A 14,604-nucleotide genomic window follows, 5' to 3' on the forward strand; every position below is an offset into this window, starting at 1 on the left:
CAATTTTAAGTGAGGAGAGGTACATCTAAAGAGAAACACGAGTGAAAAAATTTAAAATACAACTATGCAACTTACAGACATTCATATACAGTCGATTCCCCTTATTAGCAACCTCTCTGTTGCCAGCAAAGAGTTGCTATTATCTGAAGGTTGTCAATAAGCAAAAGATAGATGTGCAGAGCTGCAACTCGGGGAGGAAGCACTGCGACATGCACGATACGTCTCCCTGCAGCCCTGCAAATCTGCCTATGATTGGGAGGGGAGGCTGCGGACAGGACAGCAACGGGGAGGGTTGTAAGACTGCAGCCAGGGAAGGCATGTCCGAGTGCTTCCTTCCTTTGCTGCATCCCTGCAAACCTTCCTGAAGCTGGGGCTTGGCACGTTCCTGCACTTCCTTCCTGGCTGCTGTCCTGCAAATCTGCAGCCAACGAAGGAAGCACCAGACCTCACTTACAAGCTTGTTTAGGATTTTACGCCTTTGCCTTCAAAATACAAAAAAACAACAAGTGTGAAATTACCCCAAAAGTAATATACAAGGTTTGGAGAGAGGAAAGATTCCTCCAAGACTGATTTCAGCGAGTAGCATCTTACATAAAAGGCTTTCAGTCAATTTATTTTTCCATGCCGCTTCGTACACATCAGGAGACCCAATCACTACTCGCTGGTTCAACTGTTTGAAGTGATCAACATGGAACACCTGAGTTATGTTCATTTCCTGTCCTGAACATTATATTAGTCCTCACCTGTGAAACTTTTTATCCCTGTACAAACGCCCATATTTATTCCGGATGACAAGGGAATAATAAAGCAAGGAGCCGGCAGCAGCAAGTATACCAATGACAATAATTTGTCGCAAAGTGGTGTTCAGTATACGAGGACACCCCACTGGGGAGATGCTGAAGTGCCAGGAAGCAGGAAACAAACAGGAGATGCTGATCCTGAAATTCATAAAGGAGACAGACTGTTTGAAATGCATCCTAAAGGCAGGGAGCTAAGCCTTCCCAAAACTGGCTAAGAATTCGAACAAATACTTAAATGAACTTCCAACTTTAAAGGTACATACAAAGGACCTGCTCCTGTTCCTAATAAAATTACACTAAACTCATTGGGATCAAGATTACACCCTGAATGCTCGAAGAATTATCACCACAAGTTTAACAGCCAACAAACACCTTTCTGTCGGAACACGCATCCTACAATTTCAGTCATCAAACAGAACTTTAACTACCAAAATCTTAACGTTGCACAGGCCTCCTACTCAGGTTTTGCTTATGTTTTAATGACATCCAGCGTTAACAGAGGTTTTGCCTTTGTAAAATGCAAACAAGCTGGAAACCCAAATACTTCAGCACTATGATAGTACATGAGCTTAGGCAAGTGTTTGACACATGCAGCATTCTATTCCACACCACAAACTTTACAGTTCTTAATTTCTGCTTCAGAATCCATGCACAACAAGTTTTAAAAGCTGCATAACAAAAGCTTCTTTCATAAGGCTCATTAGCACAAACATATCAGAATGAGTTTTGAATATAAAACTGTTAAAACCCTTTCTGATAAGAACGGCCATACTTTGTCAGACCAAAGGTCCATCTAGCCCAGTGTCCTCTTTTCCAACAGTGGCCAATGCCAGGTGCCCCAGAGGGAATGAACAGAACAGGTAATCATCAAGCGATCCATCCCGTTGCCCGTTCCCAGCTTCTGGCAAACAAAGAGGCTAGGGACACCATTCCTGCCCATCCTGGCTAATAGCCATTGATGGATCTATCCTCCATGAACGTACCTAGTTCTTTTTTGAACCCTGTTACAGTCTTGGCCTTCACAACAGCCTCTGGCAAGCAGTTCTACAGGTTGACCGTGCATTGTGTGAAAAAATACTTCCTTTTGTTTGTTTTAAACCTGCTGCCTATTAATGTATTTTGGTGACCCCTAGTTCTTGTGTTATGAGAAGGAGTAAATAACGCTTCCATATTTACTTTCTCCACACCAGTCATGATTTTATAGACCTCTATCATATCTCCCCTTCGTTGTCTTTTTTCCAAGCTGAAAAGTCCCAGTCTTATTAATCTCTCCTCATATGGCGGCCGTTTGCCCTATTCCAATTCCAATATAGCTTTTTTGAGATGGGGCAACCACATCCGCACACAGCATTCAAGATGTGAGCGTGTCATGGATTTATATAAAGACAATATGATCTAGCTTAATTTGCATTTTAATGGAGCTATATTAAATGCCATTGTACTTACCTTCCTTTAATACCATTGTTTCATGGCACTCAATCTGTTGTGCTCTGGAGGATGGTGTTACAGTGAAAGTGCTTTATAATTCTAACACCTCTATTCTGCATTTATTCGTAGCTTTGCATAATCATGTTCAGCAGAAATGTGATCCAAGATTTGTCACTTTTCATTTTCAGAACAATTTCCAAATAACTAAACCAACTAATCCTCAATGTCCCTGTGAGGTGGGTGGTATTGTCCCCATTATAGAACTATGGGAAAAAAGAGATTGAGTGGATGCCCAGATTTAGAGGCACTCAAACCTCAGAGCTGGGATTGGAGTTCAAGATTTCTAGGATTGCAGCCCTGTATTCACCATCCTGCAACTCTAGCTGTTTGATATTGAGGATTAGTTTTAGAGTCTCACCTTCCCATGTTGGGATATTCTGATCAGGGCAGGCAGTCAGGCCAAGTAGCTTGTGTTCTAGTATCATCCAGACATTCCAGATTTATAAGGCACATGGATCCTCCCCAGAGCCATCGTTCTTCTATTCCTGTATAACACAGATTTTAGTTAAATTAAAAAGTGATATTCTCACTAAGGCCCCAATCCTGTAATTCAGGAGCCCGAATGAAGTCAAACACGTATTAGGATTAGTTTTATACACTCCTTGCAGCATATCTGGTAGAGAAGCTCATTTTGAGGAGTTTATCTTTAGCTCTTGTAAATCACCAACAGGGATGGCAGCCCTCCCAAATATAAATCATTCCAACTATATTCTTCTGGAGGATTTTCAACATTTCAAACACAAAAAGCAATAAATCCAGACTACATTTCATTAATATTCTTAAATAAAGCATTTCTTTCCAATTAATCCCAAAGCACTTTACAAACATAGTATATCCCAATACCGCAATAGGATCTGCACAGTTGGTTGATGGGATCCCATATGGATGTATGGGTGTGAAATTGTGAAACTGAAGCCCTAAATATATACTGAATGAATTATATGCATGGATCACTTACCACTGAAATGCAACCACCAATGAGATGGAACAGCAGCTGTAGCAGTGCACAGCAACACCATATAAAAAGCTCAGGACGGGTGGTGCTGAAGAACAGTGAATCAAGTTGGAACTGCAGGGAGAATTTAAGGAAAAAATCTGAATAATTAAATTGGAATTTGATCCACACCAGCGTCAACACATTTCAACAGAGGAAACCTACCAGTTTACAAAAATTTCTGATATGTGATTTTTATCTACCATTGTTAAAAACAACATTTACAGCTGAGGGAAAGAAAAAATACACCTTTTTCAGTTTACTTTCCCATGTGACAGCACCTTTCCTATAATCAGTTTCATGTCTGTGTGGGCTTCAAACAATAACCATGGAGAGAAACATTAAAACCATGTAAATATAATTCTGAAACCACAAATTGCCATGGAAACTATCAGGCATATGTAATACCCAGAACTACTTTTGACTTCTTCTGCTTTATATTTTTTAAGCTTGTCTAGGTTTCATATTGGCAATGTTCCTTTATTAAATAAGTAAAAAGTTTCTATTTCAAAATAATTTTGGATGTACGATTCTTATTTATGGTCACACGTGCCCACTTTTACTCAAACCGTCATGTCAATCAACGATTCTGTAAATCCAGGTTACAGGTTAAAAAAGCACTCTGGTTCACAAACCTCAGTGGAGTAAGGAAAAACTCTTTTTGAAAGACGTTGAGAGACCTGGATCACCAGATGCTTTTTCTCCCTCAGCTCAAAAATCCACATAGCAAATGCAACAACCACTATCATTGCCTTGAATATGAGAGTGTTTTCAAAGTCTCATTTACAAAATGACATACCAGCCAGCCTTAATTATTCTAGCAGATATGCTGTACAACGAAGATGCTACAAGACATTTTGAGAGTTAGGTTAGAAAAACAGCCAATCCTCTGTTAGTGCTGCAGTCAGTAAAACGGTGTCCTTCAATACTATAGAAGCCTGGAAAGATCAATATTTCAAGGTCTGCGTGGCCTTTAGCAACGGGAGGCAGATAAACTTTACTGACCCAGATGACAGAATTTAAATTCTGTATTCAGAGAGGGTTTGTTTGAAGGAAAGTAACAAGGTGCAAACCTATAGGGTCACAGTGCAGCGTATGGTTTGATTAGCAAAGTAAGGACAGCAGCTCAGGAACATTACTACTGCTTAGGGCAAGTCTACACTACCACACTACATTGGCATGTCTACACCAATGCAGCTGCTTCTCTGTAGCACATGTGGTGAAGACGTGCTATGCTGACAGGAAAGTGCTCTCCCGTCAGCATAATGACTCCACCTCCGCAAGAGTGTCCTTTCCACATCCCTGAGCGAGGTATGTTACATCGACTTCACCGGCAGCGTAGACCGGCCCAAAGCAATAGGATAATAATGCCAAACTCTTATATAAACTTTCCAATCCCAACATTTTCACAAGCCACAATTATAACCTTCACTAATTCCATCACAGAGCGGGGAAGTGACTGGCCCCAGGCTGGCCACATAGTGAGCCACACAGCAGAATCAGGGCCGATCCCAGCAGTCTTAGCTCCCAGTGCCCCCCCTGCCCTAGTTCCCTAGGACCTCACTCCCCTCCTAGACTCAGAAAGAGAACCCTGGAAGCCACACTTCTAGGTCCCGCCTGCTGTAACCCGCTTACCCCATCCTAGAACTGGGAAAGGAACCCAGGAGTCCCAGCCCCCCCAGAATGGAACCCAGGAGTCCGGCTTCCCAGTCCCCCCCTTCTAGAACCAGAAATAGAACCCAGGAGTCCGGCCTCCTAGTCTCTCTCTCCCCCTCCCCTTCGAGGGCCAGAAACAGAACACAGGAGTCCCCATCCAAGGGATGGAACCCAGGAGTCCGGCTTCCCAGTCTCTCCCCTCCCCCACCGAACCGAGAACAGACCCAGGAGTTGCAGCCCCCCTTCGTCCCATTGCTTTCCCAAGCCAGGGGATGGAAGGAACCCAGGCGTCTGGCCCCCAGGCCCTTGCTCTAGCCATCGGACCACAGCCCCTCCCCGCCCGATGCTCCGGTGGGGGAGGAAAACGAGGCGACTCCTCCCCCGACGCCCACCCCCGCAGCCCCGACCCTGCTCGTACCCGCTGGTCTCGCTCCGGCTTGGCTCAGCTCCGGCACCGCCGCGGCGCGTAGCGACACCTCAACCATTCCCACTTCCGGGTCCCGCACGCCGGACGTGACGCAAGCACGCCGGCCTTCACGCGGTAAGCCCACGAGAAGCTACGGGGAGGGGAGCAAAGGGCAATAGGCTGGGCTAAGGATTGGTCTGCGTGGGCCAGGGGGGCGTGGCTAGAGGCTGGGGCGGGGCTGAGATGGGGGCTGGGGTTGGGCAACAAGGCATGATGGGAGTCTGGCTAAGGCAAAGCATCATGGGAGCTAGGTGCGAGCTGGGAGCCTGGCTAAGGTAAAGCATCATGGGAGTCTGGCTAAGGCAAAGCATCATGGGAGCTAGGTGTCAGCTGGGAGCCTGGCTAAGGTAAAGCATGATGGGAGTCTGGCTAGCACCAGGCATGATGGGAGCCTGGCTAGGAGTGGGCTGGGGGCATGGCTAGGGTCAGGTATAGTGGGGGCTTAGTTACGGCAGGGCAGCTGCTGTGTAAGGGATCCAGGCAAATAATTAATTGGCTATTTAACTGTCCCTCACGTGGGGTTCATGCTGGGCCAGCGGGGGCTGCTCATTGACCTCCCCAATGTTTATTTATTTAGCTTTCCAGAGTATTGAACCATTGCAGATTTCCATCAGAATTGAAATTAACAATTAACCCCGCCCCTTTTTAAATGCAGTTTTGCGGCACAGATACTAAAGGTTCTTCCAGCTCTATGTGCATTAACAGACCACTGCTGTATTTATATCTGAAATCTTTGGCACTACTTACAAACACTCTAGACGCTTAGGAATCAGTCCTGTAACTTCACACCTAGGGCACTGCACGCATACAGTACTGGTAACCCCACATGTTTAAAAATCATCAGTCTCGGGACCCAAAAAAATCACGGGATTGGTTTTAAAATCATAAGATTTTTTAAAACTGGGCTTCTTTTTATTTACCTTTTGGATTCTGGTACTTGGATCACATTTTCAAGCTTTTCTGTACAGCCCCAGGGCCTAGACATCTAATGGTGTTTTTAAACGAAACCTGAGATTCTCACATAATCACTCTAGTCCAGGAACTGGGACTTTAAGAAAAAACATCAAATATCACACGAGACTCCTCAAATGTTGCAGGCTGGTGGCACTGCACTTATAAAAACATTGCACACTGAAGGCCTGATCCTGCAGCTGTGCACACTGAGGGCACTGTGCACTTCGAAGAACACTGCAGGTAAAATCCTGCCCTCTTTGAAGTCAATGAGAGTTTTGCTGTTGACATTAGTGGGGCCAGGATTTCATCCTGCCTGCTTTGGGCCTGATCCTACAAACACTTCCACATGGGAGTTGTTTTTGTGGAGAGGTATTTGCAGGATTCAGCTCAACTTTGGAATGCTTTGCCTATAGATTGTTTTATTTCTGCATGTTGACTAACAGACTGGAGCATCTTTCCGTCACAAATCCACGTGCGATCTTAACAAAGGCATTGTCCTCACAAATGCACTTTAAGAAGTTTTATCGCTTAGTCTTTATGAGCACTTGGTATTGGTCTTTATCTGCAAATCCATCCTTGGATATAAACATTAAACAATTTCACATGCAGCTCAATTGTATTCCACAGTCTAACAGATCATTAAAATGGAACCAAGAAACAGAACACTGAAAGACTTCAATCTCTCTGGACACTCGATTACAGACCTAAAAGTTGCAATTCTTCAACAAAAAAACTTCAAAAACAGACTCCAATGAGAGACTGCTGAATTGGAATTAATTTGCAAACTGAACACCATTACATTAGGCTTGAATAAAGACTGGGAGTGGATGTGTCATTATACAAAGTAAAACTATTTCCCCATGTTTATCCCCCCCTCCCCCCACCCCCACCCCCGCTGTTCCTCACACGTTTTTGTCAACTGCTGGAAATGGCCCACCTTGATTATCACTACAAAAGGTGTTTGTTTTTTTTCTCTCCTGCTGGTAATAGCTCACCTTACCTGATCACTCTCGTTACAGTCTGTATGGCAACACCCATTGTTTCATGTTCTCTGTGTATATAAAATCTCCCCACTGTATTTTCCACTGAATGCATCCGATGAAGTGAGCTGTAGCTCACGAAAGCATATGCTCAAATAAATTTGTTAGTCTCTAAGGTGCCACAAGTACTCCTGTTCTTTTTGCGGATACAGACTAACACGGCTGCTTCTCTGAAAATTGCCACTGTAGTGTCTCCTTAATCTTATTGTCAGGAATGGTCTACTTATTACATACTCCTGCCGTGAGTGCAAGGGACTGGACTAGATGACCTCTTGAGGTCCCTTCCAGTCCTACGCTTCTATGATTCAGCCACTCTACCTGGATCAACAGGCTTTTTAGTAAGTCTTTCCATTAACACTGGACTCATCACCTATGTCTGAGTTGATAATAGCATAAAGTTCACACCCCAGACTGGAATGTATCTGATAACGTGTGTCTGTTTTTCTTCACATCTATTTACTGGTAATGCCAATTGCTCTTCCAGCCAGTAATTTAGGTTGGGGAGCCTGCTAATTAGAAGAGAGCTAAAAGATTTTTGCATAACATTTAAAATGTGTCTAAGTGGAGATGCTGTTTGTCTTATTTTGATAAGAAGTGACTTGAGGTCAATCTTTGTGGGAAACATGGCTTTGGGTAATGTGAACATTTACAATATAAAATATAAATCCCGGTAGGGATTATACATGTCAACAATAGTTCTGCCTAGTTTATAAAATTATTTAAACACTGTTCTCATCTGGGTCCCAATCTGACAGGCACCCCCAGGCTTAATTTTAAGTATATGAGTAATCTGACTCAGTGGTTATATATCATGCAAAAATATTTCGGTTCTCTGCTAATTAAATTCACTTGTATAAATGTTGATGGGATTGGGGCCATTATTTGGTCCTGTGTACAAAACTGGCCACCCAGGACTGGGAACCATTTTAGCTTGAACTTTATTTAAACGAGTTGAAACAAGTTGATTTATGGGTTTAGTTGGTTCATTTTTTTTACTTTAAATAGCAGGAATATCAAGTCTCATCTTCCCTGTTTCTGCTGAAGGACTCATTGGAAGATCAGAGAACTGCAGTAGGAGCTTTTTCAGCCCTCATTGGAGGACATGTGGAATTGAATCTTTCACAAAAGATGGATCTACACTAGATTTCTTTTTATATCTTCCAGTGGTATCAGCAGTAGAAGCTCTAGTGTAGACAGTGCACTGGCATCTACACTACATCTATCCAGATGGTTCTATAATGGGCTGGGGCATCAGCCCAATTTCATCCTCCTGCACGCTGGTAGAAACCCATTTAAATTGGAAACCAAAATCCAGCCAGGTTGTGGTCATTCAAGGTCCCAGTGCACTTTCGGTATCTGTTTGAATATTAACCCTGCTACTAATTATTATTATTATTTTATTTATGCTATTGTAGGAATGCCTAGAGGCCCAAATCATAGTTTAGGACACTACTGTGCTAGGCACTATACAAACAGAACACGAAAGACAGTCTCTGCTCTGAAGAGTTTGCAATTTAATCCGAGACAAATGCCAACCTAAATTCACTCTACAATTTCAGATCGATAAGGGCTTCTTCACTTCTTGCACTAACATATTGTGTAGAGTGCTACTGTACTGTGTTAAACAGCCATCATGTTCTATTCCAGAGGTGGCTACATTTCAATGGTGGATCCCTAAATATCCCTTGCTTACGTCTGAAGGAATTTGTGAGGTTTAATTAATGTTCTTTGAGATCCTCAGGTGGAAGGCACTATAGAAAGGCATTATTAATCTGCTAAATATGTTTTAAATTTATAATCAACATAAAACATGCCAGTGCTGACAGTTTCGGGGCAGTGAAAGTTTCCTTGACATGTGCGCGTATCATGTTTTCAGTCAAACACTGTTTCCATTCTTACCCATTTGCATGACTGCCTGGGGCGGGGTTGTATACTCAGCTGCTTTTCCATCTTTGCTGGGCAAGAGATTGACACAGTGACCTCCCTCTGTTTTTTCTGTGGTGTCTCTAAACATGACATCCTGCACACTTTTGCCCTGTCAGAGACACTTTGGCAAATTTCCTCCGGCACTTGGTCAATTAATATGAAGATTTCTCACTTCTCCTTGCTCAGCGTTGGAGGCCATTATTTATTTCTTAAAGGCACAGTATCCCACATCTTACAGTTCGTTTCCTATTCACAAATTCATGCTGCCTTACCAATGTGCACAGTCTTCTCCAACAGGGTCACCTGCAGACTGAAAGGCAATGCTGGCTGGTGAAGATGGGTACGAAAAATTGATATATAAAACCAGAGAGACGGCGTTATCTAGTGGATAGGGCACTGGACTAGGAGAAGATAGTTTTATTTTCATCTCTGCCATAAAACTCATCGTGTAACCTTGGGGAAGTGATTTCACCATCTGTGCCTCTGTTTCCCCTCCAGCCCTTTGTCCATCTTGTGTATTTAGATTTATGCTGTTCAGGGCAGGGATTGTGTGTCTGTGCAGCACACATACGCCTTGCTCTGGGCTGAGATCTCTAGGTGCTATTGTAATACCAATAAAGAACAATAATAAAGATGCCACTTAGATACAGTTTATAGCAGGCGGTAAAGATCATAATGTATCTCATTCAAAACAGGGCATAAAATGCTCACACTACGTATCTTTTATTGATAAAAAGAAAAGACTTTCTTCATGGCCTGCTATCCTTGGTATCTCTGGTATGACTGCCCACAAGAAGGACTATGTAAATATACTTAGAGAGAGAGAGAGAGAGACCTTCCCAGTGTGTACTAGAATGAGACCCACCAATTCAGACAGACCACTGAACAACCATCAGATGCTAACAATTTTAGGATGCTACTGGCAGAGTCTGGAATTGAACCAAAGACCTGGAGGTTGAACACCTCCTCTTGTTTCTAAATAGCCACCTGTAAAATCATGGTGTAGCTAGGCCATTTGCTATGGAGCAACAGCAGCTCTTTAGCCAAGGCTCTGTATGAGAGAAGGGATAACCTGTATGAAGCCATGTGGTTGCAAAGAACTTTCCAAAGGCTGAAGCTCATCTCCCTCAAATCTGCTGCTTGAAGTGGGACAGAGCCACATGCTCCTGTGCTGCTGCTGGGCTCTGCATCCTTCATACATAAGGCAATGTTGCCCATTAACGTGTTGCAAGTATGTATTCAGCACTGGGTGCCAAGCAACGGTGAGCTGATAGATGGTTTTGTAAGGTGATACCTCACAGCAAGGATTTAGCACGTATGAACTGCTTTGTTAAAATTAGATTCTGAAATTCCTTCCAATCAGTCACCTGGAAAATGTCTTTTCAATGCAGATTCAGCACCCACAATATTCTTAAGAGCTTGTATGTATTCAGCAATGGTGGTAACATGAGGCCCTGAGTTTAGGACACATTAAGGAAGGAACCACCGTATATGTGGCTGTGTCACAACCTCAGCATCACTCCATGTTTCTTTTTCTTAGCTGTTTTGCCATTTTCTCCTCTACCACCAGCCTTGTTTATGTGAAAGAGTCAAACCACAGTCAGGGCTGGGTTTGCACATGGGCCACACAGTGACCCTCCATATGGTCGAGCAGCAGGGTTTGCACTGAGGAGCTTCCGCACTACAGCACTGAACACTGCCATCTGAGCTAAAGGAGTACCACTTGGTGGTGGTAGTAGTAGTAGTAAACTATTATCCCCTAGTGGAAGAGCCACTAGAAGGGAGGGTGACACAAACTTTACCAGGATGTTACACCAGCAGCCTCCTCTCCATGAGCGCACACATGTCCTCCATTGTCTTCTGGCCTAGTCTAATTCCCAACCGTGGCAGATAAACTTGGGGAAGGGGCTATCTTCTTGTCCTCTCCCAACCCTCGCCTCAGTGACAAGTTCCCTAGCCCCATCCTCCCTAACCAAATCTTGATTTACACTAAGAAAGGTGAATTCTATTCCTAACCCTTGCTGTGCAGATAGGAAAACAAGGTCTGGGGCTAACTAGGTAACAGCCTCATAAGGTTTTCTCTTCTCTGATCCATGCTGGTAGGAAAGACACATGATTCAGCAGGAATGTTTACCTAGCTAAAGTGTTACTGTTAGTGATCTCTGGTAGTATAGGTGGTCCTATTCCCAGCTCTCCCAGGGGCCTTGTCTGTCTGCTAAGAATTTGTGTTTCATTCCAGCCCCTTGTGTTATGCCATGATGAATTAACCTGCTAACACAGGAGCTACAAAACAGACACTCGCGACTTTCTGATGATATTTGCTGGAACAAAGGTAGAGAGGAAATGTCCAAGTTCACTTGCCCCTTTAAACCATTTCAGTAGTCTAATTCTGCCCTCAACCCTTCTCTGTTTGTTACTGTGCAGTTCGAAATAAACAGACTAAATTCAGGGATGGGCCCAGGAGTCTGAGTTTTGGTTGTGCAAAACCTCATCAATCATGTTTTAATTTTGCAAACCCCATGTTTGAAACCAAAAGGGGTCTAGGTTCCAATTTATCACGACTGCCAGAGTAGGGGAGGACTTCGGGTGACGGGTCCCGGTTTTCTTTCTTCTCAATAAGAAACAATTAGTTTTGCAAGCCGTCAGCCATCAGCTTTCAGTTTCACAAAATCAAAACCTGACCTAGTTTGGATCTAGGATTCATTTTTTTCTCCAGACCGCAGTTCAGGGGATTGTGAACAAAATCTTTCAGTTGTGGCCCATCTCGTGTTACACAGTAAAGGCCAAACCCTGCTCTTTCTCTCATGTAAATTGGGTGTAACTTCCTGATGCCATTGGGAATTTACATCAGTGTAAGTGGAAACAGAATTTGGCCCTGGGTGACTGGAATGAGAGCTGCAGATGCCCAGCTTGTCTGTAAATAAAATGAGACCACTTGGATTAATTATTAATTATTATTATTATTATTTATTATTTGCAGTGCCTAGAGGTCCTACCCAAGCTTGGGGAGTCATTGTGCTAGCTGCTGCACAGACACATAGTAAAAGACAGTGCCTGCTCCAAAGAATTTGCAAACTAAATAGGCAAGACAGACAAAGGTTGAGAGAGGACACAGAGGAGTGAAGTGACTTGTCCAACATCACACAGAAGATCAATGGCAGAACCAGGAATAGAACCCAGGTGGCCTGGGTCCCTGTCCATCGCCTTAATATGGATGTAGGTGCTCAACGTTGAGAATTTTGGCCTACATGACCTACTTGTGACATAGGCAGGTGTTGTTATCTCCACTTGCAAGGGGAAAACTAAGGCTCTGAGAGCTGGAGTGACTTGCCACCGCTCACAGAGTCAGTTTCATCCAGGAATAGAAGCCACAGGCTAAGCTTCTCTTTTCCATTCAAATGTGAACATCTGTCCCAAGTATCTGCACTGTGAAATGGAATGTTGTCAACTGGATTTAGACATTTTTAGTTTAACCCGGGGGTAAATATTTCGACAGATGGGGATTTATTCCCTTCAAAGAGCCATCGGGGCATCAGCATTTTGTCAGAATTATGTGGGGGCACTTCTTACATTAAATATTTCTTGGAAAGAGTGACACAGCTCTGCTCCTGACTAGAACTGAGATTACCATCATCCCTGTACAAACTCTGTATGCAAACAGAGCCGATCTCAGCACAGTGCAGAGAAAGAAAGTAATGCTTTTTGTAACCACTAAGTGGCAGAGAAGCTTTAAAGTGGCTGCATTAATCGCTGCTGGGAAATATATCCTGTCCAGAGCTATGAGAAGAACCATTGGTTTTTCCTTGAGATAGGTACATTGATCTGTGTTGAATTTCTCATGATCACAGATGTGATAGTGAAAGGAAGATGAGATTGGTAAGGAGGTGTAGAGCGGTGGGAGGATTTTCTTGTCACGTAGTTGCTATTTAATGCTTAAGTTTGTATCTTTGTTTTTAAATCAGTAAAGACATATTATTATTAGGAATAATGATAACAATACTAATTAGTATATAATAATTAATCCTACAAATTAGCATTCCTTTTTTCAACCTGAAAATGTATATTTTGTGGGAGGAAAATTTGGTAAAAATCCATTTTCATTTTCCTGAGCCATCCAACATTAATAATTATCTGTATTATGTTAACAGGTAGCATTTGAAAGAAAGTGCTACCTGTTAACATAATACAGATAATTATTAATAATAATGATCTGTCATTGGTCCTCATCTGCTATGCTATTTAAAATGAGACCAGTAACCTTTACAGGCATACATTAAGGCTTTTCATCTAAATATTTGACAATTATTTTCTTTCAGTTACAGATTTGTTTTTCCCCCTGACTTTTACTCTTTAAACAATTTAATTTTATTTTGGTTCCATTTTGTTTATTATAAGGAAGCTCATTTGTTGTCAACTCTTTATGACAATAGGCGATATGTGAACCAAAAAAACCTGAAAGTAAAACACAAACCCACCCCAGAGCTCTTGATTAACTGGGTCTAATACCAAACTTTCTGCATTGATCTTATCGTATACCTACTCATTCATTCCTTAGCCTTTCCGTCCATACTGACTCTCCCTCCGTACAAAGTACAACTTCATTTCGTTACTGTGATTTGTTTCCTTTTCAATTCACTGTTGTTTCAGGATTTGTGTCTTTCACTGTATTGTAGGTTTGGGGAAAAGATGTGTGTGTTTTCATTCCTGGACTAAAAGAAAAGGAGTACTTGTGGCACCTTAGAGACTAATCAATTTATCTGAGCATAAGCTTTTGTGAGCTACAGCTCACTTCATCGGATGCATTCAGTGGAAAATACAGTGAGGAGATTTATATACACACAGAACATGAAAAAATAGGTGTTATCATACACACTGTAAGGAGAGTGATCACTTAAGATGAGCTATTATCAGCAGGAGAGCCGGGGGGTGGGGGGGGGGCAAAGAAAACCTTTTGTAGTGATAATCAAGGTGGGCCATTTCCAGCAGTTAACAAGAACCTCTTCGGAACGGGGGGGGGGGGGGGGGGGGCGGGGGGAATAAACATGGGGAAATAGTTTTACTTTGTGTAATGACTCATCCACTCCCAGTCTCTATTCAAGCCTGAGTTAATTGTATCCAGTTTGCAAATTAATTCCAATTCAGCATTCTCTCGTTGGAGTCTGTTTTTGAAGCCTTTTTGTAGTAATATTGCGACTTTGAGGTCAGAGATCGAGTGACCAGAGAGATTGAAGTGCTCTCCGACTGGTTTATGAATGTTATAATTCTTGACATCTGATTTGT

At 42.8% G+C, this 14,604-nt stretch overlaps 1 protein-coding gene across 6 annotated transcripts in view; it reads right to left on the bottom strand.

Annotated features, from left to right (window-relative positions):
* Window positions 1–14,604, bottom strand: part of ENTPD4 (ectonucleoside triphosphate diphosphohydrolase 4) — a 51,734-nt gene that overhangs the window by 11,924 nt on the left and 25,206 nt on the right. For 4 of the 6 annotated variants that reach the window (XM_037886207.2, XM_037886206.2, XM_037886205.2 and 1 more), the window contains 3 exons: window positions 3,247–3,357; window positions 2,647–2,773; window positions 744–938 (listed from right to left, as the gene is read on the bottom strand). In XM_037886207.2, the coding sequence (XP_037742135.1) occupies window positions 744–938; window positions 2,647–2,654 (203 nt within the window). In that variant the 5' untranslated portion in view covers window positions 2,655–2,773; window positions 3,247–3,357. Of the gene's footprint in view, window positions 1–743; window positions 939–2,646; window positions 2,774–3,246; window positions 3,358–5,356; window positions 5,558–14,604 lie in introns of those variants that run through there. The other 2 variants (XM_027830495.3, XM_007068331.4) reach the window with 1 other exon arrangement.

Source organism: Chelonia mydas, chromosome 26 (assembly GCF_015237465.2).
Source record: "Chelonia mydas isolate rCheMyd1 chromosome 26, rCheMyd1.pri.v2, whole genome shotgun sequence".
In the NCBI taxonomy this organism is placed as follows: Eukaryota; Metazoa; Chordata; order Testudines; family Cheloniidae; genus Chelonia; species Chelonia mydas.